At 48.0% G+C, this 26,366-nt stretch overlaps 1 protein-coding gene across 15 annotated transcripts in view; it reads left to right on the forward strand.

Annotated features, from left to right (window-relative positions):
* RREB1 (ras responsive element binding protein 1) overlaps window positions 1-26,366 on the forward strand; it is a 143,905-nt gene that overhangs the window by 108,538 nt on the left and 9,001 nt on the right. For 11 of the 15 annotated variants that reach the window (XM_009450456.5, XM_518223.9, XM_009450452.5 and 8 more), the window contains 3 exons: window positions 9,908-10,097; window positions 12,436-15,346; window positions 23,855-24,019. In XM_009450456.5, the coding sequence (XP_009448731.1) occupies window positions 9,908-10,097; window positions 12,436-15,346; window positions 23,855-24,019 (3,266 nt within the window). The remainder of the gene's footprint in view (window positions 1-9,907; window positions 10,098-12,435; window positions 15,347-23,854; window positions 24,020-26,366) is intronic. The other 4 variants (XM_001164032.8, XM_063812072.1, XM_063812071.1 and 1 more) reach the window with 1 other exon arrangement.

A 26,366-nucleotide genomic window follows, 5' to 3' on the forward strand; every position in this document is an offset into this window, starting at 1 on the left:
AAACAAAGTTCAGGGGTGAGTTCAGGGCCCAGGAGGGCACATTTCCCTCAGATTCCAGGCAGGCAGAGGGATCTGGTGGATGCAAAACTTCTCCTTGGGATTTTACATCAGAGGCTGTGGTGCTTCACTTAATTTCCTCTGGGTCAGGGCCCAACCGGGTCTGGTACTTCATTGACCCTGGTCATCTCTGAGTTCAAGGTGATGACATTAAATCTCTGTTGGGAATTAGTACATAGGGAGCCCAAGGGGGCTCTGGCAGGAACCTCGGCTCCATGAGTAGTGAGGGCAGCTGAGACCACCCCCTTCCTGTATCTTAGTAGTGGGGCCACCAAAGGGAAATGCCTTCTTTTTCCTGCATTCTCCAGTGTTCCAAGGAATGTTTATCTCCCTTCACTGCACGCCTACCACCTACAGAGACCCCAAGACTCCTCATATACCCGTTATTGATCCCACCCTTGTCAAATGTCATCCTAAAAACAGGGAAAAGATAAAATATTTGTCAGCATTTCTATTGAAGAGTCTGAGTCTGAGGCTTGGGCAGGCAGAAACAGATTTTAAACACTTCTGGGGGCTATGAACAGAGGTCCCTCAAGGAGGGGAAGACTGCCCCCACCCCTCACCTGAGAGGTACAGAAGCCTTGGTCAGGACTACCCTGTCCCCCACCCAAGGCCCAGAGCAAGGAGTGGCCCACCCAGCTTCGGTAGCCACTACACACCCTTTGTGAAGTCCCTCAGACTCTGCCCAGTGCTTCACGCCACACTGGTTTGGTTGAACAGTCGGAGCGGGGCATTGGGTTGCTGTGTGCAGCCTGGGCGGGTTCCTGGGGCATGGGGAGGGACGGCTGCCTGGCCAGGGCCCTGTCACAGGGCCATCACTGTTGCTCGCAGCAACTGGGAGAGATTAGTGCAGCTGTCGGATGTCAGTTCTCTGCCCCGAGATGGGCAGGGGAGGGTGGGCTGAGGAGAGAAGAATGTGTGAGTTGGTTGGGACTCTAGAGGAGAGGTTGTTTGCACTTACTCCTTCTGGCCTCTGGAGACAGAACAGGAAAAATGAAGCATGAAATCCCTTTTGAGAAGGAATGCCAGTCTCTCCATTAAAACACAATAATGAGGAAGGAATTCAGTATCTGAAGGAAATGGCCAAGCTGAGTGGCAGCTTCTCGGCAGGTATTTCGCAGGTTCTTCTGATGAGGGTTGCAGGGAGCAGGGAGTGTCAGCATTAGGAAATGCTCCCAGCTGAGCCAGCGTCCAGGCATTAAGGATGTGTGGGTCACATAAGGAGCCAGGGCATCTGCAAATAGCTGTCCTCTGAACGCACAGCCTGGCAGAGTGGAACGAAGCCAGCCGGCTCCGTCCCAGCCTGCCGCCTGGCAGCTCTGTGACCTCGGGCAAGTGCTGACTTGGTTTCCCTATCTGGAAAATAGATTTGAAGGCTGTTGTGAGGACGAAGGGAGATAATCCACAATCCTCAGAGTGTAACAAATACTAAATGAAATTTTTCTTCTGATACTATTATTTAGAATGTATTTTTTATATAAAATTTTATATAAAATTAAAATTTTTAGATATTTTAAACCTTCCAGCATTTACAGTTATAGGCATTGTGCCACTCTATGGCTATCCCATTCCAATGGAATTGAAAAGGAGTCAAATTTCCAGGTGCGATTTACTTGGCAGAGAACATGAAAGCAATTTGTCCTTTACTCTTATAAACAGCTGTTTTTATCTAGTTTCGCATTTGTAAAGATTGGGAAATGGAGTGGCTCTTTAAATTTGGTTTGACTCTTGCTTCCCACGTTTCTTAATCCCACTGTGTGAAAAGCAGATATTTAGAAACGTGAAGGAACTCGACACCTTTATGTAACAGAACAACACATCACTTTCTTTAGATTGTTGGGGGAACCCTAGGGTTCTAAGGAAGTGAGTTTCCTGATGTTTGAAATTTGCCAATGCAGCCTTTCAAAAATATGCTTAGCATAGTTTAAAAAAAAGAAAATTCACCCTTCTTGCTGATTGTGAGGAGGTCAGATATCTGTCCCTCAGCTATCACAATGGTAGACTTGATGGAGTTACGTGACAGAGAAGAGAGCCCAAGGAAGCACCTGAGTGGTTTCTCATCTCTGGGCCACTCTGTTAAGGCTTGTTTGTTGACTTTGGGATTTTCATCTTATTCTGGAGAGTTAAGGTCGCCAGATGAATAAAATACTACTGTTAGTGAGCACTGGGGGAGCTAATCCCAAAACTGTTTAGCCACAAGGTTAAGAAGTTAAAAAAAAAAAAAAAGACTTTTGGTGTCCTTGTTTTCCATTTCTGTAAATCACATTGCTGATAAATTTGCCTTTGGGCATGCACCCTGCCCATTTTAGGTACTAGGCTCAGTTACTGGCTACAGATTGCAGATTCCCTTTTCAGGGCTGATGCTTTTAACAGTGATAGTTATTCCTGATAAGTACCTTAACTCTGCTGTGAGGTATCAAAACTGCTGGATCTATTTTTGGCTGCCTCTTTACCATTACTCCCTCTAGAGAATGTCCATACCATAACAACATATTTACATATTTATCACACTGCATTTCTATCCCAGCTCAGAATTGTGCAACTTTCTTTAAAAAAAAAAAAAAAAAAAAGGATATCCTGTCTTCTTCCAAAGACATTTGCTGTCAGAAGAACAGATATCTGTGCCCTGCCTAAATAGGTAGGCTGTGTAGCACAGACAGCCATTAATTCAATGCTTTTTAAAATTTTAGGGCCTCACGGTGGCTCATGTCTGTAATCCCAGTACTTTGGGAGGCTGAAGCAAGGGGATCGCTTGAGGTGAGGAGTTGGAGACCTGTCTGGCCAACACGGCGAAACTCCATCTCTACTAAAATACAAAAAAAAAAAAAGCCAGGCACTGTGTCTCAGACCTGTAATCCCAGCTACTGGGGAGGCTGAGGCATGAGAATCGCATGAATCAGGGAAGTAGAGGTTGCAGTGAGCTGAGATTGCACCACTGCACTCCCTCCTGGCTGACCGAGTGAGACGCTGTTTCTAAAATAATAAAAATAAAATAAAATTTTAATTTACTTTTGTTTTCTTAAGACTTAGTGAATCTGAGTGTGAATAAGAACAGTATTTGTTGTATTAAAGTCCCTTGAGGATTGAAAGGACAAAACCCCAGCTAGCAACTGAGTGTATTTTCTTGACCTGTTGGAGCTGGTTGGTCCCACCCCTCACCCTATGTACCTCCTGCCTTTGGTGACTCAGGCACGTGGTCAGGCAGTGGCTGGCAGGTTGGGTCTCTATGACTTCAGGACAGCGTGGAGTTCACCAGCTCGTGTGGGAGTCAGACTTCTCTGACCATGTTAGCGCTGTGCCCTTTCCAGCCCAGCAAGGGTCAGAGCCAGTATGCTGTGGGATTTTGCTTGTCTGTTTGATTTTTGGAAAAGGGACAGTAAGGGCTGTGACAGTGCCTGTGTAGTCACTGACAACCACAGGCACTTCTCTAAGCACATATCAGAGACTCTGTGATCGTGGTTCCCGGCCCCTGGTGTTGGCAGCCACCTTCCTGCCATCTGTGCCTTTACATACCAGGGGCCATGTAGAAAGAGCTTACCTCATGACCTGGGAGTCGTCTTCCTCCACTGGGACCCCCAGCCCTTCTCTCTACTTCACCCTACCCAGTGCCGCCAGGGACATTACAGTTGATACTAAGGGAGGAAGGAAGGGATGGAGGAGAAGTGCAGGCAGCTGCTTCACCTCTGCTGTTCCAGGGAGCCCCAATTCCACACACCCCAACACCACAGCCCCCTCCTACCATCTACCTTGAGAACTGCTAGAGCCCCTCCACCCCATAATAGGAACCTCCACAGTGGAGCAGCCCCATTGGAGGCAGGACCAACAGTTCAGCGACTGGCATGTCATACAGGGGGTGGGGAATGGTCCAATCTACTCCAGCACTCTAAACTAAAGTTTCTTATCCTCTTACAGAAACACTGGCCAACGTGTGCTAGAATGCAGGTGTTTTCTGGGTGAAACAGGCTCTTGTGCACTGTCTTGGTACAGACACACTTATTTCTGTGAGCACAGTGATTTGGAGTTCACATATGCTAAGCAGCTCCTGTAAGTTGAGGTCAGGCTGAATGTCCATCTTGGATTCCGTGTGTAATCTAACCTTAATCTGTCGTTTGGAGATTTTTCCACTGACGATTTTTTTTTTCTTCCTGAAGGTAATGTAGTGTGATTTTAAAAGAAAAAGAAAGTTTTGTTTTTGAAAGGGTCAGTGGGGTTTTGTTAATTTTCTTTAAATTCTACAAAGAGATACACTTCCCCCAAATACATTTACTTTACTGACAGCAAAGTTAGTTTCCATTTGGAAAAGTTATCCTGTTTCCAACATCGAGTTATCTCTGTTGCCAGAAAATCAAAAGGCAGCCAATCAGATTTGTAAACCTTTCCTCTGGCACATTGTCAAGATCTCTTGCAAAACGAAATTGTCCTACAGCCCTCCCCTCTCCTGTGGCTCTAAGTGCAGTTCTGCCCCATCTAAATATTAATATTTTGCAATCGTGCTCTTTATGAGCCCCTGGCAGAGTGGAGATACGCCACAGACGGGGTGAGGAGAGAGTCGTGGGGACCACCTGGCCAGTGGCTGTGGTCTTAATGGAGATTGACAAGCCCAAAGGAGGTTTGCAAATACCCTGATGCCTGCAGCCGGCTTTGCATCCAGCAGCTCCCTCCACAGATTTACAGTGGCCTCTATTGTCCTTGAAGAGCTGCTTAGAAACAAGGTTGCAAAGCTTTCTCCTTGGGGCCTTGGGAAGGCTGGATGAACCCTCGCGTCTCCACCTGATAGGGCTGATCCAAGTGTTTCTGGGTGGTGGTTTTCCACACTGGTTTTATTTAAGGTCTATCAACAGGTGCTGAGTGTGAGGCAGGGAGGCAAGTGTTTTTCTGTGGGTGTTTCTTCCTTTAACCAACTGCACCACATGCTTCTGGTTTCAAAGCAGAAATTTCTTCTCTGCCACTTTCATGTTTTATGTCTTTTGACTTATAGGAGTGCCTTAGTTGAAATTCCATGAAAAGGGTGTGAAGTGTGGATCACCTTGCTTAGACTCTGTTAGGAGGTTGAGTGCTTGTGCAGGCTGGGAGAGCATGCACTTCTTTTCAGGAGGCAGGTGAAGGGAGCAGGTGGGATGAGGCAGAAGACTGGCCAGAAAGAACACTTTTCTCCCTATGAGTCTTGCAGTTAGACAGAAGTAGTAAGGACAATTGTGAAGTTCTTGAAAGTGAGAAGAGAGAACACGTTCCTTTGAAATTAAAACTCAGTTTTTCCTGATTTTTCACGTTAGCTAAAACGTGCCAGGAAACGGGCTTTTCCTGATTTCTTTTTTCCCCTAGTACAATAACATAATGACTAAATTTGGAAAAGTACTTTGCAGTTTTCAAAGCACTTTGTTATTCACAGTAACTGCAAAGATCCCCCTGTTTTAGATGAGAAGGGAAACTGAGGTGTGAAGAAGGAAAGGAACAGGAGAGAAGTAACAAAGATGAGTAAAGTATTGGTAATTTCTTTTCTCTGGGAGTTCTAACATTCTAACAGGCTTGTAGTTTAAGACGTTTCTAGATAGCAGATTCTCACACCTAACTCACTATATTTTCCAAACTTATCTAACTATAAGAATCCGCTGGTGTGCTTGTTCATATACAGATTCTTAGGCCCATCTTCTAGTTATTCTGATTTCAGTTGGTCTGGGGTGATCTAGGAGTCTGCTTTTTTTAACAAGGTCATGTGGGGATTCTTATCTCTTGGCATGTTTGGGAAATTTTACATAGCCGGCAGCTGAAGTGCACATGGAAATATGTTGTCCAAGGTCATGCAATCTGAACTCCCTGATCCCCACCTGGTGTCTCTGGTCCCTGAGCCCACATCCCCCTACCACCCACTGCTCCACAGCTGCCTTCCCAGGGACACAGAGTTTGTGATCAATACTGAATAATTCTGCCACGTCTTTATTGTCATGCCTTCATCACCTACTACGTATGAAGCTGTCCAGAAACAGGAGGGATTTAAGGGTGAGGGAGAGAATGAAGAAGACAGACACAGGCATAAGAGACAAAAATAAACCTCAATGTTATTAAAAATTCAAGCCAGGTGTAGGGGTGCACACCTGTAGCCCTAGTTACTAGGGAGGCTGAGATGGGAGGATTGCTTGAGCCCAAGAGTTCAAGGCCAGTCTGGGCAACATAGCAAGCCTGCCTCAAAAAAGAGAAAAAAATCACTACAACCATAGAGGTACAGTAAATTCTAAATCTAATTGCCATATTAAGAGGCATTCATTTTCCATTCCCTTCATAAAACCTACTTATTAATGCCAGTCACACTAAATATTCATAACCAATAGGCTGTGCACTAGTACAGAAGTCTCAAAAGTGGAGAGTAGCCAAGCACAGTGGCTCACACCTGTAATCCCAACACTTTGGGAGGCCAATTCAGGAGCATTGCTTGAGCCCAGGAGTTCGAGACCAGCCTAGGCAACATGGTGACACCATGTCTCTACAAAAAATTTTAAAAATTAGCCAGGCATAGTGGCACATGCCTATAGTCCCAGCTATGAAGGGAGGCTGAGGTGGGAGGATCACTTGTGCCCAGGAGTTCAAGGCTGCAGTGAGCTATGATCATGCCACTGCACTGCAGCCTGGGCGACAGAGCAAGACTCTCTTTAAAAAAAAAAAAAAAAGGCCGGGCACGGTGGCTCACGCCTGTAATCCCAGCAGTTTGGGAGGCTGAGGCGGGCAGATCAGCTGAGGTCAGGAGTTCAAGGCCAGCCTGGCCAACATGGAGAAACCCCGTCTCTACTAAAACACAAAAATTAGCTGGGCGTGGTGGCGCATGCCTGTAATCCTAGCTACTCAGGAGGCTGAGGCGGGAGAATCACTTGAACCGGGGAAGCGGAGGTTGCGGTGAACCAAGATTGCGCCATTGCACTCCAGCCTGGGCAACAAAACAAAACTCTTGTCTCAAAAAAAAAAAAAAAGGTGAAGAGTATTCAGGAAGATCTCTAGGATACAAGGAAAAAAATATATTTTTTATCTCACCCTTTTAAAATGTCTATTTGGTAATGTGCCTGGCACATTACATATATGCAAATACATGTGTACATAAATACATATACTACCTACGTACACACATACACATTCTCAGCTAAACAACAAACACATATGGACCAGGTACGAAAACCTTTTTTATAGAAGCGGTACACATTTCAGAAAGTTTGCAGCCACCTCTCAGTCCTACCTGCCTGCCCTTTGCAGTTGACTTGTATGCTACGAAAAGTCTCTTCCCAACCTGTTTATGTCTGTAATACTTGTAATAATTTATTATAATTTAATTAAATTTTATATAAGCTGATGGAATGTTGTTTTAATAAAAGAATAGTCTCTGTGGAAACTTATGTTGGAAAGGCTTATTTACAGTGCAGATTGGACAGAGTATTTTTTTTTTTTTAGTTGCTGTCAAATTTAGGCTAGGTAAGATACCTGTGCACAGTTGAATGCCATAATCGTAAAAATCTAGGATTCTGCTTTAGTTTGGCTTGCAAAATTCTGGTATAATAAACTCCCATGTACCCTTATCCAGTTTCAGGGATTATCAACTCACAGCCAATTTTGTTTTCTCTCTTCCCCAACCCAGGTAATTTCAAAACAAATCCCAGATATCCTATGTTTTATTTATAAATATTGCATTATATATCTTTTTTTAAAAGGAACCTTTTTAAAAAGCATAGCCAAAATATTATCATAACTAAAAAATTCAGTCACTTGTGAATATATCAAATATCTCTGATCAGAGTTAGATTTTCCCAATTCAGACATTTCTCTTATCCTTTCAGTCCAATATAGATCTTTCAGCCAAGTGGTGGCGAGGTGATGGATTGGTGACCATGGGGAGGGTGCAGTTGAACTTGAGCATGGGGGAAATGAAGTGGGGGTGGGAGAAGGAAGGAGCTCTATCTCCAGGACAGAGGCTGTGGTTGCCTCCAAGGGTCACTGTCCTCTCTGTGTGCACAGCTCAGAGCTTGAACGTATTTCAGCCAGAAAGAACCTCACCCAGAGGGGCTGTGTCCATTCTGCTTCCCCGCAGGATCTGTCTCATGGCCTGTGATTTAGATCGCTGGGTACTTTGACATCTGGGCCCGCAGTGTGAGGACTTCCAGCCCCTAAAGGTGTTCTTCATTATCCAGATCTGTCCCTTCCCTGGGCCTTGACCACAGTGGTGAGCTCAGCAGAATTCCCTCAAAAGGAACGCTGTGTTTTGAGTGGCTCATGGAAACCCGGGTTTGGGGTTCCAAAGGTAGCTGAGCAGTGACAGGAGAGTGCTCAGGAGAGGCCCTTCCTGAACAGGGGAGCCAGGGGAGGAGCATGCACAGCAGGACCGGGTTCTGCTGTGCCCGCTACAGCGTGATAAGGCAAGCAGGGCGGCACATACTGGCACTTCTTCCTTTCAGTGCTTCCTGAAAGTGAGCACAGCTGCTTCGTGGCTGACTTCGTTATCTCTTTATTTCCAGGGAAGACTCTCAACTCAAAAAAGTTTTCACTGATGTACATGCAGTGTGGACGTAAGCAAGTGGCTTTGCCTGGCTAAAACAGTGATAAAAGGAGCTACCTTAGCGGTGGTGAGGGTCAGATACGCTTGCACACGTAAATACATGGAATGATGCTTGGTATACAGCATTGTCCAACAGAATATCCTGTGATCTTGGAAACATACTGTGTCTGTGCTTCCCGATGCAGTTGAGCCCTTAAAAGAAGGCTGAAGTGACTGAGGAACTTTAATTTAAATTTGAATAGCCACATGTGGCTTTGGTGGCTACTACATTCCATGCAAGTCTAGGGGATGTTGATAATACCATAACGATGGTATTTTGTTTTTATCCACCCATCTGCACACTGATGTAAAATTTTTAATATGGTTCTCAGTGAAGACCTAGAGGACAATACTGGTATGAAAAGCAGAGACAATATTATAAAGTGGTGTTTGCTATGCATCTGTGTGGCCCAGAACATTTAGGATGTCAAAGATCATCTCTGAAATGAAGGGTCAGATTTTGAAGTGGACTGCCTCTGTGGGAGTCTTTCAAGGAAGGGGAGACAGCCTTGTGATAAGCATGGGTGGGAGCAGGAACTCAGGCTGACATTTTATGTGTGCTTCTTACTGGCTGTGTGGCCTGAGTCACATCGCTTCGTATTTTTGATCACCGGTGTTCATCTGGAAGATGAGGGTCATGATACGCACCTGCCTGCTGGGGTTGTCATATGGGCTGAGCTGTCAGGGCGCCTGGGCTCAGTCCATGAGGACCATGGTTATCATTCAGATAATGATGATGCTAATACCACAACTTAATGCACAATCACCATCACTTCTAATTAGATTGGAAAATTTAATAATTTTTATCCCTATCAGATGCCAGGGATGCTGATTAATTGCCCTAGATACTACTTAAATGTATGCTCTTTTGACTTTTAAACATTTACAATAATTAGAATCCAGTGAACTCAGGGAGAGAGAAACCTCTGACATGATCCCACTAATGCCTGATCGAGGCGAGAGCGAGCAGGTCGGCCACGGTGGCTTCAGGATCCCAGCTGTCTTCTTGTGCTCAGACTGTGGGTGTTTAGGTCGTACGTACATCTTGTGCTGCCTTCAAAGATTTGGTATCCAGAAGTTGATAGAATACAATTTTTTTAAAAGGAAGAGGTTTTTGGTGCTAACCATGCAGCCTGGCTTCTTGACATCATATCATTTTTATTTTACTCAATTGAAATGAATCAACAAAAACTTAAGTCTGGAAGAGTGGAAACTCTGACTTAACTGCTTCCTCATATGCTCTCCCTTTCTGCCTCATATGTTCTCCCTTTCCTCTCCTAGATGTGACATTTGTTGTGTCACCTTTCGAACACATCGAGGACTGCTGCGTCACAACGCGCTTGTCCACAAACAACTTCCCAGGGATGCAATGGGCAGACCTTTCATACAGAACAACCCTTCGATTCCTGCTGGCTTCCACGACTTAGGATTCACGGACTTCTCCTGTAGGAAGTTTCCTCGCATTTCTCAGGTATTCTGATCAGCCCATGGAAGCAACCAGCAACTGCCTTCCATGGTCCACACAGTTAGACCATGGAAACTTCCTCTCCCTGAGGTTTCTTTCCTTAAAATGTCGGTTGGGCTTTGTCTTTTTTTGTAACACCTTTTTTCTTAAAATTATCGTTGGCCCTTTCGGTCTCCCTTGGGTTGTTGGGTTGAGAAAGGTGCATAGTCTTGTTTGGGGTTGAATATCCTATGAACTGTGCAACAGTCTAGCTCTTCTGTGCCTTTTGCCCGTTCTTGGGTCTTTGAGGTTTAAGTTGTCAGTTGTAGACCAGGCCCCAGTGGCTCACACCTGTAACACCAGCACTTTGTGAGGCCAAAGCAGGAAGATCATTTGAGGTCAGGAGGTTGAGACCTGCCTGGACAGCACAGCAAGACTTTATCTCTACAAAAAATTTAAAAATTAGCCAGGCGTGGTGGTGTGCACCTAGTAGTCCCAGCTACTTGGGAGGCTGAGGTGGGAAGATCACTTGAGCCCAGGAGGTTGAGGCTGCATTGAGCCATGATCGTGCCACTGCACTCCAGCGTGGGTGGCAGAGAGAGATTGTCTCAAAAATAAAATAAAATTTTAGGGCCGGGCGTGGTGGCTCATGCCTCTAATCCCAGAACTTTGGGAGGCCAAGGCAGTCGGATCATGAGGTCAGGAGTTCAAGACCAGCCTGACCAACATGGTGAAACCCTGTCTGCACTAAAAGTACAAAAATTAGCCAGGCGTGGTAGCACGCACCTGTAATCCCAGCTACTTGGGAGGCTGAGGCAGAAGAATCGCTTGAACCCGGGAGGCTGAGGTTGCAGTGAGTCGAGATCGCGCCACTGCACTCCAGCCTGGGCAACAGAGCGAGACTCCGTCTAAAAAAAAAAAAAAAAAAAAAGTTTTTTTAAATAACATAAAAGTTGTGAATTGTAAAACACCCCAGTCCTATGATAATCGGAATTCGTGGGATTTTAAAAAAATCTTTCTTTACTATCTGCATTGCAGCTAAATATTCCAGCGTTGTGGTTTCTATTAAAAACAATTTGGGTCATTATTGACCTGAATAAGAAAAGAGCCATATATATTCACTGCTAATAAAGCACCTGCTAAAACTACTTTGAAACTGGCTGGGCACAATGGCTCATACCTATAACCCCAGCACTTTGGGAGGCCAAGGCAGGTGGAACACTTGAGGCCAGGAGTTCAAGACCAGCCTGGCCAACACAGTGAAACCCCATCTCTACTAAAAATATAAAAAATTAGCTGGGCATGGTGGCACATGCCTATAATCCCAGCTGCTGGGGAGGCTGAGGCATGACAATCTCTTGAACCCGGGAGGTGGAGGTCGCAGTGAACCGAGATCATGCCTGGGTGACAGAGCGAGACTCAGTCTCAAAAATAAATAAATAAAACTAAAACTGCTTTGAAATTATTTTTTCCCCCATTTTAAAAAGTTGAGATAGAAGGTATCAACAGTGTTGTTCTTCAAGTGTACAAGGTACAAACTCAATGGATTGTTCCATATGCACACACCCATGTGTGTACACCCCCCAGGTGACATTCCTCATAGCCCCTCCTAGGCAGCATCCCCCTTCCACAATCATAGAGGGGTAGGGTAGCTGATTCTCCAACATCTCTGGCCCTCAGTTTTGCAAGGCACCCACTTTTACAAAGAGAATTAATTCTACCCTTGTGGTATTGTTACTTAACTATACTTCAGAATCTCTAGTGAGATACCCTGTGGGTTGATATCAGTTATCACGCAAACATGATTCTTAAGATGCTTTGTGGATTTCCTTATTCAGTCCAGTGTGTTAGCAAGCAGGAGAAGGTCAACTTTTTTTTTTTTTTTTTTTTAAGGCAGAGTCTTGTTCTGTTGCCCAGGCTAAAGTGCAGTGTGGCATAATCATGTCTCACTGCAGACTCAACCTCCTTAAGCTCAGGTGCTTTTCCTGCCTCAGCCTCCCAATAGCTAGGACACAGGCATGTACCACCACATCTGGCTAATTTTCTTATTTTTTTTTTATAGAGACAAGGTCTTGCTATGTTGCCCAGGCTAGTCACAAACTCCTGGCCTCAAGTGATCCTCCCGCCTCGGTCTCTGGAGTAGCTGGGACTAGAGGCATGAGCCAACACACCTGGCTAATTTTTTTTTTATTTTTTGTAGAGATACGGGATCTTGCTATATTGCCCAGGCTGGGAACTCTTTATGTTATGGGGAAAGGCTGTGTACTGGGATAAATGTACGACAAATACTTTGTGCATCTCCGTTCAGTGATTATTTTTTCAATCTTCACGTGTTCCCTTGCTTTTACCGGTGGGTTCTATATAGGCCTGGTGCGAAACAAACCTGCGGAGGTGCATCAGCGAGCAACACCGTTTTGTCTGCGACACCTGTGACAAGGCGTTCCCCATGCTCTGCTCACTGGCTCTGCACAAGCAGACCCACGTGGCGGCAGACCAGGGTCAAGAAAAGCCGCAGGCCACGCCCCTGCCTGGTGACGCCCTGGACCAGAAGGGCTTCCTGGCCTTGCTTGGCCTGCAGCACACCAAAGACGTCAGGCCTGCCCCCGCCGAGGAGCCCCTGCCGGATGACAACCAGGCAATTCAGCTCCAGACACTCAAGTGTCAGCTACCTCAGGACCCCGGCTGCACCAACCTGCTGAGCCTGTCACCTTTCGAAGCTGCTTCCCTAGGCGGTTCTCTCACAGTTCTCCCCGCGACCAAGGACAGCATAAAGCACCTGTCCCTGCAGCCCTTCCAGAAGGGCTTCATCATCCAGCCTGACAGCAGCATTGTGGTCAAGCCCATCTCTGGCGAGTCGGCCATCGAGCTGGCAGACATCCAGCAGATTCTGAAGATGGCGGCCTCGGCTCCCCCTCAGATCAGTCTTCCGCCCTTCTCCAAGGCCCCCGCCGCCCCACTGCAGGCGATCTTCAAGCACATGCCCCCTCTGAAGCCAAAGCCCCTGGTCACACCACGGACGGTGGTGGCCACCTCCACGCCCCCGCCTCTCATCAACGCCCAGCAGGCTTCCCCGGGCTGTATCAGCCCCAGCCTGCCGCCACCGCCCCTGAAGCTCCTCAAAGGCTCAGTGGAGGCGGCCTCCAACGCCCACCTGCTGCAGTCCAAGTCCGGGACCCAGCCCCACGCGGCCACGCGGCTCTCCCTGCAGCAGCCGCGGGCGGAGCTGCCGGGCCAGCCTGAGATGAAGACGCAGCTGGAGCAGGACAGCATCATCGAGGCCCTGCTGCCGCTGAGCATGGAGGCCAAGATCAAGCAGGAGATCACAGAGGGGGAACTCAAGGCCTTCATGACAGCGCCCAGCGGCAAGAAGACGCCCGCCATGCGCAAGGTGCTCTACCCCTGCCGCTTCTGCAACCAGGTGTTTGCCTTCTCGGGGGTCTTGCGTGCCCACGTGCGCTCCCACCTGGGCATCTCGCCATACCAGTGCAACATCTGCGACTACATCGCCGCCGACAAGGCCGCGCTCATCCGCCACCTGCGCACGCACAGTGGGGAGCGGCCCTACATTTGCAAGATCTGCCACTACCCCTTCACTGTCAAAGCCAACTGCGAGCGGCACCTGCGCAAGAAGCACCTCAAGGCCACCCGCAAGGATATCGAGAAGAACATCGAGTATGTGAGTAGCAGCGCGGCCGAGCTGGTGGACGCCTTCTGCGCCCCGGACACCGTGTGCCGCCTGTGCGGCGAGGACCTCAAGCACTATCGTGCCCTGCGCATCCACATGCGCACGCACTGCGGCCGCGGCCTGGGCGGGGGCCACAAGGGCCGCAAGCCCTTCGAGTGCAAGGAGTGCAGCGCCGCGTTCGCGGCCAAGCGCAACTGCATCCACCACATCCTCAAGCAGCACCTGCACGTGCCCGAGCAGGACATCGAGAGCTACGTGCTGGCCGCCGACGGCCTGGGCCCCGCAGAGGCGCCGGCCGCTGAGGCTTCGGGGCGCGGGGAGGACAGTGGCTGCGCTGCCCTTGGTGACTGCAAGCCCCTCACTGCCTTCCTGGAACCCCAGAACGGCTTTCTTCACAGGGGCCCCACCCAGCCTCCACCTCCCCATGTCTCGATCAAGTTGGAGCCCGCCAGTAGCTTTGCGGTGGACTTCAATGAGCCCCTGGACTTCTCGCAGAAGGGCCTGGCACTGGTCCAAGTGAAGCAGGAAAACATCTCCTTTCTGAGCCCTTCTTCCCTGGTCCCCTATGACTGCTCCATGGAGCCCATCGACCTGTCCATCCCCAAGAACTTCAGGAAAGGGGACAAGGATTTGGTCACTCCCAGCGAAGCCAAGAAGCCTGAGGAGGAGGCGGGGAGCAGCGAGCAGCCCTCTCCCTGCCCAGCACCCGGCCCTTCTCTTCCTGTAACTTTGGGGCCCAGCGGAATCCTGGAAAGCCCCATGGCCCCTGCTCCGGCGGCCACCCCGGAACCCCCAGCACAGCCCCTGCAGGGGCCTGTTCAGCTGGCGGTCCCAATCTACTCCTCAGCCCTGGTCAGCAGCCCTCCACTCGTGGGCAGCTCAGCCCTCCTGAGTGGCACAGCCTTGCTGCGTCCACTGCGGCCCAAGCCCCCGCTGCTTTTGCCAAAGCCCCCCGTGACAGAAGAGCTGCCCCCGCTGGCCTCCATTGCCCAGATCATCTCATCTGTATCCTCAGCCCCCACCCTGCTGAAAACCAAGGTGGCAGACCCAGGGCCCGTAAGCACTGGCAGTAACACCACGGCTTCAGACAGCTTAGGAGGTTCTGTCCCCAAAGCTGCCACCACCGCCACCCCCGCTGCCACCACCAGCCCAAAAGAGTCTAGTGAGCCTCCCGCTCCAGCCAGCAGCCCAGAGGCTGCTTCTCCCACCGAGCAGGGCCCAGCGGGCACGTCGAAGAAGAGGGGCCGGAAAAGGGGGATGAGGAGCCGACCCCGCGCCAACAGCGGCGGGGTGGACCTGGACTCCAGCGGGGAGTTTGCCAGCATCGAGAAGATGCTGGCCACCACAGACACCAACAAGTTCAGTCCGTTTCTGCAGACAGCGGAGGACAACACTCAGGATGAGGTGGCCGGAGCCCCTGCCGACCACCATGGGCCCAGTGATGAAGAGCAGGGCAGTCCCCCAGAAGACAAGCTGCTGAGGGCCAAGCGGAACTCGTACACCAGCTGCCTGCAGAAGATCACCTGTCCCCACTGTCCCCGGGTTTTCCCTTGGGCCAGCTCCCTACAGAGGCACATGCTCACACACACTGGTAAGAGGGCCACCGGGCTCCCAGGCAGTGAGTCCTACTTCCTGGCAGGGGGAGCCACGAGTGGGGGTCAAAAGCGAGACCCATCTCCCACAGCTCCAGTTATTCCTAGCTTGGCTTCTTCCCCAGTCTCCGAAGCCCCGAGCTTGTCTGGTGGTGCTGTATTTCCTGTGTGCTTTCAGTACCCACATGGCCTTTGTGCAGGGGCCGAGCCCTCCAAGGGCAGCATTCTACTGAGTGTTCATCCAGGGCGTTTTGAGGTGAAAGTGGTCACAGGCCCTCAGATCACTCATGGCATCGCCTCATCCCTTCCGGAGGTGGTAGCCAGATTATCTACTGGGTTAAACAGGGAGGTGGCTCCAGAGACATGAGACTTTGTATTAAGGTATTGGGGCATAATGAGCTCGGTGCTTTGACATTCCATTCCAGTGTCCTCAATGCAGCTTTTTAAATTTTGACAATTTTGTGAAGTTTTTTTGGATGCCATGTCTTCTTAAAGAGAAATATTACAAATTGTGAGGTTGGCTGTTTTCTTTCAGTTCACTAAGGCAGTCACATCTTCCCCTGTTGATTGTGAAAATCAGCAATGAGTGGTGGTAGAATGTTTTAAAATTTCTGTTTATACTACAATTGTAAGCCTTTCTGAGAAACTTCTGTCAGAAGGGCCTGGCGCTGGTCCAGGTGAAGCAGGAAAACAACTCCTTCTTGAGCCCTTCTTCCTTAGCCCCCTACGACTGCTCCATGGAGCCCATCGACCTGTCCATCCCCAAGAACTCACACCCAAGTGTGAAAAAATCCTAAGTAACAAACTTAAATTGTCAAAGTGATACCCCAAAAGTACCTTCCTTTTTTCTTTTTTCTTTTTTTTTTTTAAATAAAAGACAGAGTCTCACTATATTGCTCTCAAACTCCTGGGCTCAAGCAGTTTTCTTGCCTCTTCCTCCCAAAGTGCTGGGATCACAGGCATGAGCCCCCACACCTGGCCCCAAAAGTATTTTTCTTTTTTTGAGACGGAGTCTCGCTCTGTTACCCAGGCTGGAGTGGAGTAGTATGATCTCAGCTCACTGCCACCTCTGCCTCCCTGGTTCAAGCAATTCTCCCTGCCTCAGCCTCCCAAGTAGCTGAGATTACAGGCATGCGCCACCATGCCCAGCTAATTTTTGTATTTTTAGTAGAGATGGGGTTTCACCATGTTGGCCAGACTGGTCTCAAACTCCTGACCTCAGGTGATCTGCCCACCTTGGCCTCTCAAAGTGCTGGGATTACAGGCGTGAGTCACTGCACCCGGCCTGCCCAAAAATATTTTTCAAATGTTAGTTTCTAGAAGCTGATTTTTAAAGAGAAGTTTAGGATAGGAATATACTTTAAATAATTTTGTATCAGGTGCTTCTAGTATATAAATGGCCATACAACTCTCATCTGAATTATAATTTTCTGAATTTTCTCAGTGAACAGTCTCAGTATTCAGTGATTTGTGTTATTGAACTAAGGGCAAATTAGTGAGATCCTATCTTTTTGGAGTTTACAACCAAAATATTAATATATAGATAGGGCCTAAAACCAAATGGTACCGGATTGGTGAATAAAATACAGAACACCAGTTAAATTTAAATTTCAGATAGACAACAAATAATTTTTAGTATAAGTATTTTTATGTAGTTCTTGGGATTTACTAAAAAATTATTTGTTTATCCAAAATTCAAATTTAGCTCTGGGCATCCTGGGTTTTTTTTGTGGGTTTTTCTTTTTGCGCTAAATATGGTAACCCAAGGTAGTCAGGAGGTTTATGACAGGATGTTGAGGGTGGGTTGTGGGAATTGGTGTGAGCTGTGCTCTGTGTCCAGGTGGAAATGCATTCACAAAGCTTTGGAGAAGCTCGTGGAAGGATGTTTCTCCTAGATGAGGTGGAACAGCAGGAGGGAGGTCATGGAGCCACCGCTGGATACCTGAACAGTGTGCAGAATGGAGCCTGGGGAGGGAGAGGAATCTGGGAGCCAGAGGGAGTTGTGGCTGGGAGCGATAGGACTCTCAGTGGCTGCACTGGTCACCAGAGCTTGCCACACAGACACGGCATTTCTTTCTGCTGTGGTGGGTCCTTGAATCCAGGGATTGAGGAGTAGCAAGTCAGGAGTGCCTATCCAGGGAGGACTCAAGGAGAACCAGGATTTCTAGATTTGTAAAGTATGTACTGCCCTTTCATACCACTGTCTCCCTGTTAAAATAGTTTAAGCCTGACAAGTAAAGCAACCATTCTAATGATGACAGCAGTTCAGGGAAGAAAATGCATCTTCAAGAGAAGGTGCCCCTTATAGCAATGTCTTTTGCTACCCTTTTTTGGGTGCCACCTGTTTATCACCTACTGAGAGTTTATGGAGAAGTGAGTCTTTCTGTTACCACTTTTCAGAAAGCAGATGGTCTGGATCTGATGATTGGCTTGGCTCGCCCCCTTCCTCAGTGCTCCCACCTCCCCCTGCTATCACCCAACCTCCCCATCTTCCTCCTCTAGTATTTTCTTTTTTAAGAGTTGTGCCCATGTCTTTGCAGGTGCCTGATATGTGTTCCCATTTGTGAATCCAGTCATGATTGCCTGGCTTTTGAATGCCAAAATGTCAGTGTTGGTTTAAAATTTAGTAGCATCTGAAACTGAGCAAGAAAGCAGGAGGTTTGTTTAAGTTAGGATGGGGTAGATATAAATATAAACATTCTGCCTCTTGTCCCTTAAAAGTTATTGATAACCTTGATAGATGTGTCTGCTTTGGCGCAGTCCCTGTATCCTATCATAATATGTTCTTGGTAGAGCTAGTCTTCATGACAGTCCTGTGAGGGTGATGTCATCCATGTGTTGCCACAAGGAAATTGAGGTTTACTTTTAAGGAGCTAAGTAACTTGCCTACAGCCATATGGGGAATAAGAGATGGAGCTACTGTTCCAAGCCAGGGTCCGGTTCTGTGCAGCTGCCCACTGGTCAGGGTGTGTGTGCCCAGTGTGTCCTCTGTGTGAAGGCAGAAGGCGGGCAGAGTGCACCTTCCATGTCTCCCTGTGTTCCCACATGTCCACATTGCAGAAGGTTTGGAAGTAGTTTGAGATAAGGGGGGACACCACTGTGGATCAGAATGTTATTAGCTAATTTCAGACTTAATGACTACAGAATCGTGTTAGCCACATGCATAGACACTATATGAAGGTTGGTGCCCATTGAGCTCCATTAATTTCCTTTGCTGGGCTTCACTCTCAGCTTCCAGGGATGTTCAGCATCACCACTGCTAAATCATGTTATATGGAGCACTTGGCTACATCCAGTGTCGTGTTAGAGCATTTTCCATTCACAGAGCATTAGAGCTGGAAGGAGCCTGGGAAGTCACCTGATGGCCCCTCAGCCCACAGACCTGATCTTTCTCCTGGTAGGCAGCTCTGCTGTCACTCAGAGCCACATGGATCCTTGGCTCCCTAGGCTTCTGTGAGGCACTGTCTCCAAAACTTTGAAAAAAGTCTTGAGTGTACACATGTTAAACATTGACTCTGCAGCCACCCTGCAAACAAAGGTGTTATTCGGAGAAGATGTTCTGTGGGGTATTTTTGTTTTTTCTAGTTTTTTGCTTTTGTACAGACAAGGTCTCACCATGTTACCCAGGCTGTTCTCGAACTCCTCAGCTTTGCAAAGTAATGGGATTATAGGCGTGAGCCACGGTGCCTGGCCGTTGTGTGTTTTTGAGTATAATGTTAAAATCTAGCTGAGTTCCAGCCAGAAGCATTGAGCAGCATCCGGTTTTGGACTGCATTTAAACAAACTGTCTACACCTTGAATGCTGGCCTCCTCCTACCCCCTCAGCAAATTACTGTACTGTCTCTACTTTGTCTCAAAACACGTGTTCTCCAGTCCTCCCAGTCCTCAAAGGGACAGCAAGAAGCAGATCCGGTGTTCAGTGTCCAACGAGGGGTATACCTGCTGGCTGCTGGCAAGGAGCATGTGGCCTCAGCCTTTTCTTGCTCCCGGCTCAGGTTCCAGGAACTGTGTTTGATGAGGAAGCTGGCAGGGCTGTCATTTTTCACACCCCCTGGCACAGTCTCCACACACACCTGCCTTTCCTCCTTCCTTCCACTCCTCTCCAGCTCTCTCCCAGACCATACTTTCCTCCTGATGAGGACAGTTCCTGGTTCCTTACCTTTCTCTACCTAAACGCGCCACTCCATAGGAGACAAGAGTGCACTGTTCCTGCCTTTACCCCTCGGGAGCATCTCGTGTGTTTTTAGGCCACAGGTGGAGGAGAGGGTGCCAGGAAACACAGCCAGTCTGTTCTAGCCTCTGTCCTCATTTTCTTCCCCCTTCCCTTTGCTCCAGTTCCTTGTCCCACAGTGATGGGCTTGGGACTATGGGGTGTCCATTCTGGGCTTCCCTGGCTTGCTTACTTTCTCATGGGTGCTTTGAGCGCCTTTTTTGAGCCGGCTCAGGCTTTCCCCCCACACCCTTTCCTCCCTGCTCCTACCTGGCAGTGAGGGTCAGAGCTTCGGTCAGTGAGTCATCCAAACCTGGGTGTGGAAAGCACCTAGGACACCACTTGTATTTGGCTCCTTTTAGCTTTCTTAAAAGACAGCTTTGGCCATTTGTACCCAGTCCTGTGTACACTTCTGCCAAATACAGAGAGAAAATACCAAAAGAAAGATACCTGCCTGCAGGGGTGGAGGAGCAGTGGAGAGAAGGCTGGGCTGCTCAGGCTGTCATCTTGTTACAAAAAGAAAAGCAACTGCAAGGTTTTCTATGCTAGTTAGACCCCACCTTTCTAACCCTGATTGTCTTTGAAAAATGAACAGAAATGTTTTCAGTTCTGTTTTTTTTTTTTTTTTTTATCTTGGAGGCCAAGGCCCCAGTCTCCTCGTCAAACTATTCTCACTGTTCACTCTTCTCTTGCCCCAATGTCCTTCTTCGTTTCTTGACTGTTCTGGGAGAGTAAACACTGGCTAATTTTTTTTGTTTGTTTTTGGAGGTTGTTTTTTTTTTTTTTTTTTTGAGACAAGCTCTCACCCTGTCACCCAAGCACCCTGGCTAGAGTACAGTGGCATGATCACAGCTCACTGCAGCCTTGAACTCCTGGCTGAGTTCAAGTGATCCTCCTGCCTCAGCTTCCCAAGTAGCTGGGACTACAAGTGCACACCACCATGCCTGGCTAATTTTTTTATTTTTTGAGACAAAGTCTTGCTCTGTAGCTCAGGCTGGAGTGCAGTGGCGTGATCTTGGCTCACCACAACCTCTGCCTCCCGGGTTCAAGCGATTCTCCTGCCTCAGCCTCCAGAGTAGCTGGGATTACAGGCGTGCGCCACTGCACCCAACTAATTTTTTGTATTTTTAGTAGAGACAGGGTTTCACCACATTGGCCAGGCTGGTCTTGAACTCCCGATCTCAGGTAATCCACCAGCCTCGACCTCCCAAAGTGCTAGGATTACAGGTGTGAGCCTCTGTGCTGGCCTTTTTTTTTTTTATTATTTGTTATAGAGACAAGGTCTCACTGTGTTGCCCAAGTTGGTCTTAAACTCCTGGGCTCAAGCGATCCACCTCCGTTGGCCTCCCAAAGTGCTGGGATTATAGGCATGAGCCACTCTGCCCAGCTGGCTGATGGTTTAAGCGCTCGCGTTGGGGCTTGCAGAATGCTGTAGGTCCTGAGTGCACAGGTAACTCACTGTGGTTACAGGTGTTTTACAAATCCCCTTCTAAAGCAGTTATTCGTGGCAGCTACCAAATAAATAGAATCATTTGCTACTTTCTATATAGATGGCTGGCCAACAAGTGTTTTTGAAACCTGCGTTATTATAAAATACTAAATGGGCCCGTTTTCCTGCATCCCTGCAATCCAGAGAGCCCACCACTATGTAAAAATATCAGACTTACGCAGTGAAATGTGAGCTTCTAATGACTCACGTGAGTTGTTATGTCACTTTGGGAGCCTTTGTAGTTTGATGCAATACTTTCACATCATGGATTGTTTTCTGAATTTAGCATTAATAGGGACCTTCTCATGGGGACGTCAGCCTGGCAGTCCTAACCAACTGTAAAGGTGACGCACTTACCAGTGTGAAAATTACAGAGTAAACCATGTGACAGGGGGAGCGAGAAGCCGATTGTTTTCTTTGAAATCAAGAATCCTATCATAGTAGCTTCTTACTTGTTTTCCTCTTGGCCCAGTTCTTTTCTCAATCTGGCCAGACTCAGAGAAGCAGCAGTGTTACCTTTTGACAATAAAATGTTAAAAGTACTTTATTTTTACTTGAAATTATTAAATACTGTGTTCAATTTTAAATGAAAAACAATAAGTAATTTTTTTCATTTTATTTTATTTTTGAGACAGAGTCTGTCTGTCGCCCAGGCTAGAGTGCAGTGGCACAATCTCTGCTCACTGCCACCTCTGCCTCCCAGGCTCAAGCAATCCTCCCACCTCAGCCTCCCCAGTAGCTGGGATTAAGGTGTGCACCACCATGCCTAGCTAATTTTTGTATTTTTAGTAGAGACAGGGTTTCACCATATTGGCCAGGCTGGTCTTCAACTCCTGGCCTCAAGTGATCTGCCCACCTCGGCCTCCCACAGTGTTGGGATTACAGGCGTGAGCCACCGCACATGACCACAAGAAGTAATTTGGAAGACGCACCATGAACACTGACATACTGTACAACTAGTCACACTTTTTTTTTTTTAATGTGGATGTTTTAAAAATAAATTTTGCAGAAAACACCTGCAGAATGATATGAGGAGACCCTGAAAACAGTCAGTGGGGTTCTCCACTTCTGTTCAGGTTGCCTTGTGGAGCTACTCAGAAGCACACAGGCCGGGTTTCTGGGTTTCTGATTCTGCCCTTTCCAGGTTTCTAATTCTGTTGTCTTTGATTGTTGCATCTTTATTCTTAAAAGCGCCTGAGGAGATTTGTAAGCATCATCTTAAAGGGTCTTTTAGCTCAGGAGGGAATCAGTGTCCCCTGTCTCTGATTATTACTCCTGATGTGAAATTGTGGCCATGCTGTCATGGGGGCGGTGCCAGGTCCACACCTTCAGGCTCTGTATGAATGGCGCCCCCTGGAGTCGTGTGACACAGCCAGTGGCGGTCAAGGCTAGTCCCTCCTTCCCCTGGGAAAACATGTGGCCCCTCTGGCTGGTCCCCAGGTGCCAGGCCCTTGCTGTGCATTCACAGGGGAGTGCGTGGCCTTGGGCACCTGCACTAGTTCAGGCTTCTATCGACATTAATCTAACGCCAGAGGCCCCTGTGATCTGTGTTTCCAGGGAGCTGTGTTTAATTGTGGCAATCCCAGGGTTATGAGACAAAAGTACTGGGCCCCAGCTCTGAAGTCATGTTGGTTAACACACAAAACCTTTTACCCTGTAACATTAGCAACTGGGACCTTGGACTCCAGCAACTTGGGGGAAAGGGAGGAATTCAGTGATACACAAGTGATGCACCACCAACTTCCGCCTCCTGAAGGCCCCTGATCCCCTCCCTTCTCCTCTCTTTTCCTCTCCACCTCCTTTTTCCCTTGTGCTTTCTTTCTCCCTCACATGCATCCGCACAAACCCAGGACAAGTTGTAGAGGAGCTTCGATTGCATTTTGAAACATGATGTTTACAGCACAAAAGGAATCCAAGTAAAAGGAGAGGGTAGGCAGACCAAAGCAGGAGGGGACTGTGCCTCTCTCAGTGGCTCATCCATCTGTGCGTTTGGGATGGGTCTAGGGGCGAGGCAGGGCTGCCAAAATGTCCTCTTCACATGCACATCTGTTGAGTGGAGCACATGATCAAATGCAGACATAGTTACGTATTGGTCACTCATTTGCAACCAAGCTTGGAGCAGGGGGAACAAAGAACCTTTAATGAGAAGATCTCCTGACTCTTGCCACCTAGGACCACAGTGAACTTGAGCAGAGGTCACTGCAGGATGTCTCGGCAAGTCAGACAGGAGTTGTCCTGGGAAGTCAGAACTCACTGCTCCCGTTCCCCTGTGGGAGGGACACAGCCACCAAGGCCAGGAAGGGGGACTGGCCACCCTGGCCGGGGGCTGTCCCTGACTTCTTCTCTTCATGGGCCCCCAAAGATACCCAGGGGTTCCCCATTGGATTTCCTAGTGTCCATATTACGGTGTCCTTGCCACACTAGAACTCGTTAGAGGGCGTCTTTCTCTTTGTGATAGAATATAGGTGTTTTCTTGCTGTGCTCTAAAATCTCTTCATTCGCTTTTTTTGTTGTTGTCGTTAATATTTTAATTGTAATACCATTGTTTTACATTAAATGTATATCTTTCAGTTTCATTTATTTTAGTATTTTGAGGACAAAAATTCATATTCCATTCAACTTAGGAAAAGGGAGAATGATCATTTTAGTCATTTATTTTTTTTTTTTTAATGTGTTTTGTTAATTTTCTTGAAGGGATGGAGGAGGGGGGAACAACTGCCGATGATCCCAGGAGAATAAACAAAAGCGACTTTTCTATTTCATTGCAGTAGAAAGCCAGATAAATATATATTTTTTTTCCTGCTTCAGGTCAGAAACCCTTCCCTTGTCAAAAATGCGATGCCTTCTTTTCTACCAAATCTAACTGTGAACGCCACCAGTTGCGCAAACACGGAGTTACCACCTGTTCCCTGAGAAGAAACGGGCTTATCCCCCAGTCAAAAGAGAGTGATGTTGGATCCCATGATAGCACAGGTAGTGCCGCCAGGTGAACAAGAACCCAGGAAGAGGGAGAGAGAGGAGTTCGGTTAAGAATTGTAGCAAACTCCAGTCCGAGCTGTGGAGGGGCTGCTTGTTCACTTCTCTGTAGGATTCAGAGCCCACAGCCTGTTAATAGAAAGGCAGGCCCTGCTGATGATTGGGAGGGAGTATAACTCCTGGGTCAGATCGCCTAGACAGACAGCAGAAAACAGTGACAGTTTCCCTCGGTGACTCTCGGGGCTGCTAGGGAAGATCTGTCACCCTATTGGCAGAAGAGGCCTTTGTTCCCGATGTTGGGAGGTGGGATGTATGGGAAGGCTTACAACTTTAGCCCTGGGTATGAACTCATCTAAAGGGGATGTGAAACCTAAAGGTTTGGGGAGCCTTAGCCTCTGCAGCCTCCTCGGGAGCAGGCCTGGGCTCCCTGGGATATCAGGGTATTGTAGGAACGAGGGGTGCGGTGTTCTTCTTTTCAATAACTCTCTTCCCGGTGTAAGACTGTCCTTGTTTGAAAAAGCACTGTGCATGTCCTTTCTTTAATCACATCTCTGCTTGACCTGAATCCGGGTATTATTCTCCTGTGCTGATGTGTGCTTCCTCCCTCCAGCACCCACAGAGCAATTAACGGCTGCCCGATACGTCTTGTGCCACCTTGTTTCCCTTATAGTTTCTGAATTTCCTCATGTCCTCTATCAGTACACTCCATCCGCTCGGACTGCTGGGGTTCTCCATCCTCACCCCCAAGAGCAAACAAAACGAAAGCCAGCCTGCTGCAGGCCACTTAGATATCCCGCCAGTTGGCACTGATTAGTAACAGGGACAGCATCATGCTGCTGGGTCCAGTTTTGCAAGTCTTGAAAACCTGACACTATCTCGTGGCTGCAAAGAGATCCCCCCAGCTGTGTTTTTTTAGGGTTGTATTTGCGTCCTGTGGCTTCTATTCCTCAGACTAGGGTGGAGATGGGGTGCCCTGTAGTTATGAGGCACCCCTGCCTCAGGAGTCGGTGTGGACAGAGGGTTGGGCATTAATCTTAGCCCCTTGTCCTTACCTTGGTTACAGGGGTACAGGGTGTATCTGAAGTGGAGAGGCCACCCTTTGCCCATCTCTACGCCTCCCACTGAGCCCTAGTGAAACCAACTGTGAGTGCTCTTGACTGCCCAACCGCCAGTCTAGATCAGATCCTCTGAGGGTATGAAAGGGTAAGCTGGTTTGCTCACTGCTTCCCCAGCTTCCACTTCCACATAACTCACCAGTATCTTTGAGTGAAGAAAGATGTGGGTGCCCACGGAATCTTAGCCTAACTTGGACCCCTGTGAGCCAAAGATGACCTGGAGTTCAGCCCACTGGAAGCGCACACCAGTGCTGGCAGGCACGTGTTTGCTGCAGACCATCCTGTTAATGTTTAACCATCAGCCGCCACATTACCTGTTAGTCTGGAACATTTTCTTTCATCCTGGTTTAGAAAGCTGCCCTGTGATCTTCCCATGGTGGTTCCACAGTAGCGAAAGCAGCCGGTAACTGAGGGAGCTGAGGGGGAGCCCTTGGGTTTCCATGTTTACAAATAAGTCTTAGTAACTCCGTGCTGGATGTGCATTTTGCATTCAGCTTCTTTATCATAAGGGAGGAACAAAGACTGGGGCTCCTGCTGACATCTGCAGACACAAAGCTGAGTCGGAATTTATGGTCTTAGCTTCGGTTCAGCACCAAGTGTATTTATAAGTTTGCAGTCATAAGTTTTGTTGTCCAAATCCCAACAAAGCCCTTTCCCACCTCCACCCCACCCCGGAAGTTATATAGGGTTCCTTGAAGGGACAAAGCCTCTAGAAATAAAGAAAAGTCACTGAAAGTTGTAATGTGAAACCAGCAAAGAGAAAATACATGTTTGGTTTAGTTGTGGTCACAGTCCATGGTGAGAAAAGGGACTGAGATTTAAGTGGGAGAGAAAAGGTTAGGGAGGCAGAGTTTAGTGATTTCAAGGAGGATTTTAAAATGCAGATGAGCATGATGGACATGGGGTGAAGCCTTCATTCTGGGTTCCCCCCCCCCCCCCCCAGTGAAGTTTAAAAAGTGAGGCTTTGAAGGAAGACCACTTAAAAAGGGGGGGGGGGGGAAGGAAATGACCACGGAGGTCCTTGAGGGGTTTTCTAGGCTTGTATGCCTAGGTGGCATTTTCTTAAAATTCCTACACGTTTTATAATGTAGGTCTGACATTTTTCAGTCTCATAAAGTCCCCCAAAAGAATGCTAAAAATGCCACAGTGGGGGCAGTTCTCCCTTAAAGGTCCATTTTGAATATTCAAATTTCAACTGAAATTCTTCATTCACTGTCCTGGACAGAGAG

The sequence above is a fragment of the Pan troglodytes genome, chromosome 5 (genome assembly GCF_028858775.2).
Source record: "Pan troglodytes isolate AG18354 chromosome 5, NHGRI_mPanTro3-v2.0_pri, whole genome shotgun sequence".
NCBI lineage: Eukaryota > Metazoa > Chordata > Mammalia > Primates > Hominidae > Pan > Pan troglodytes.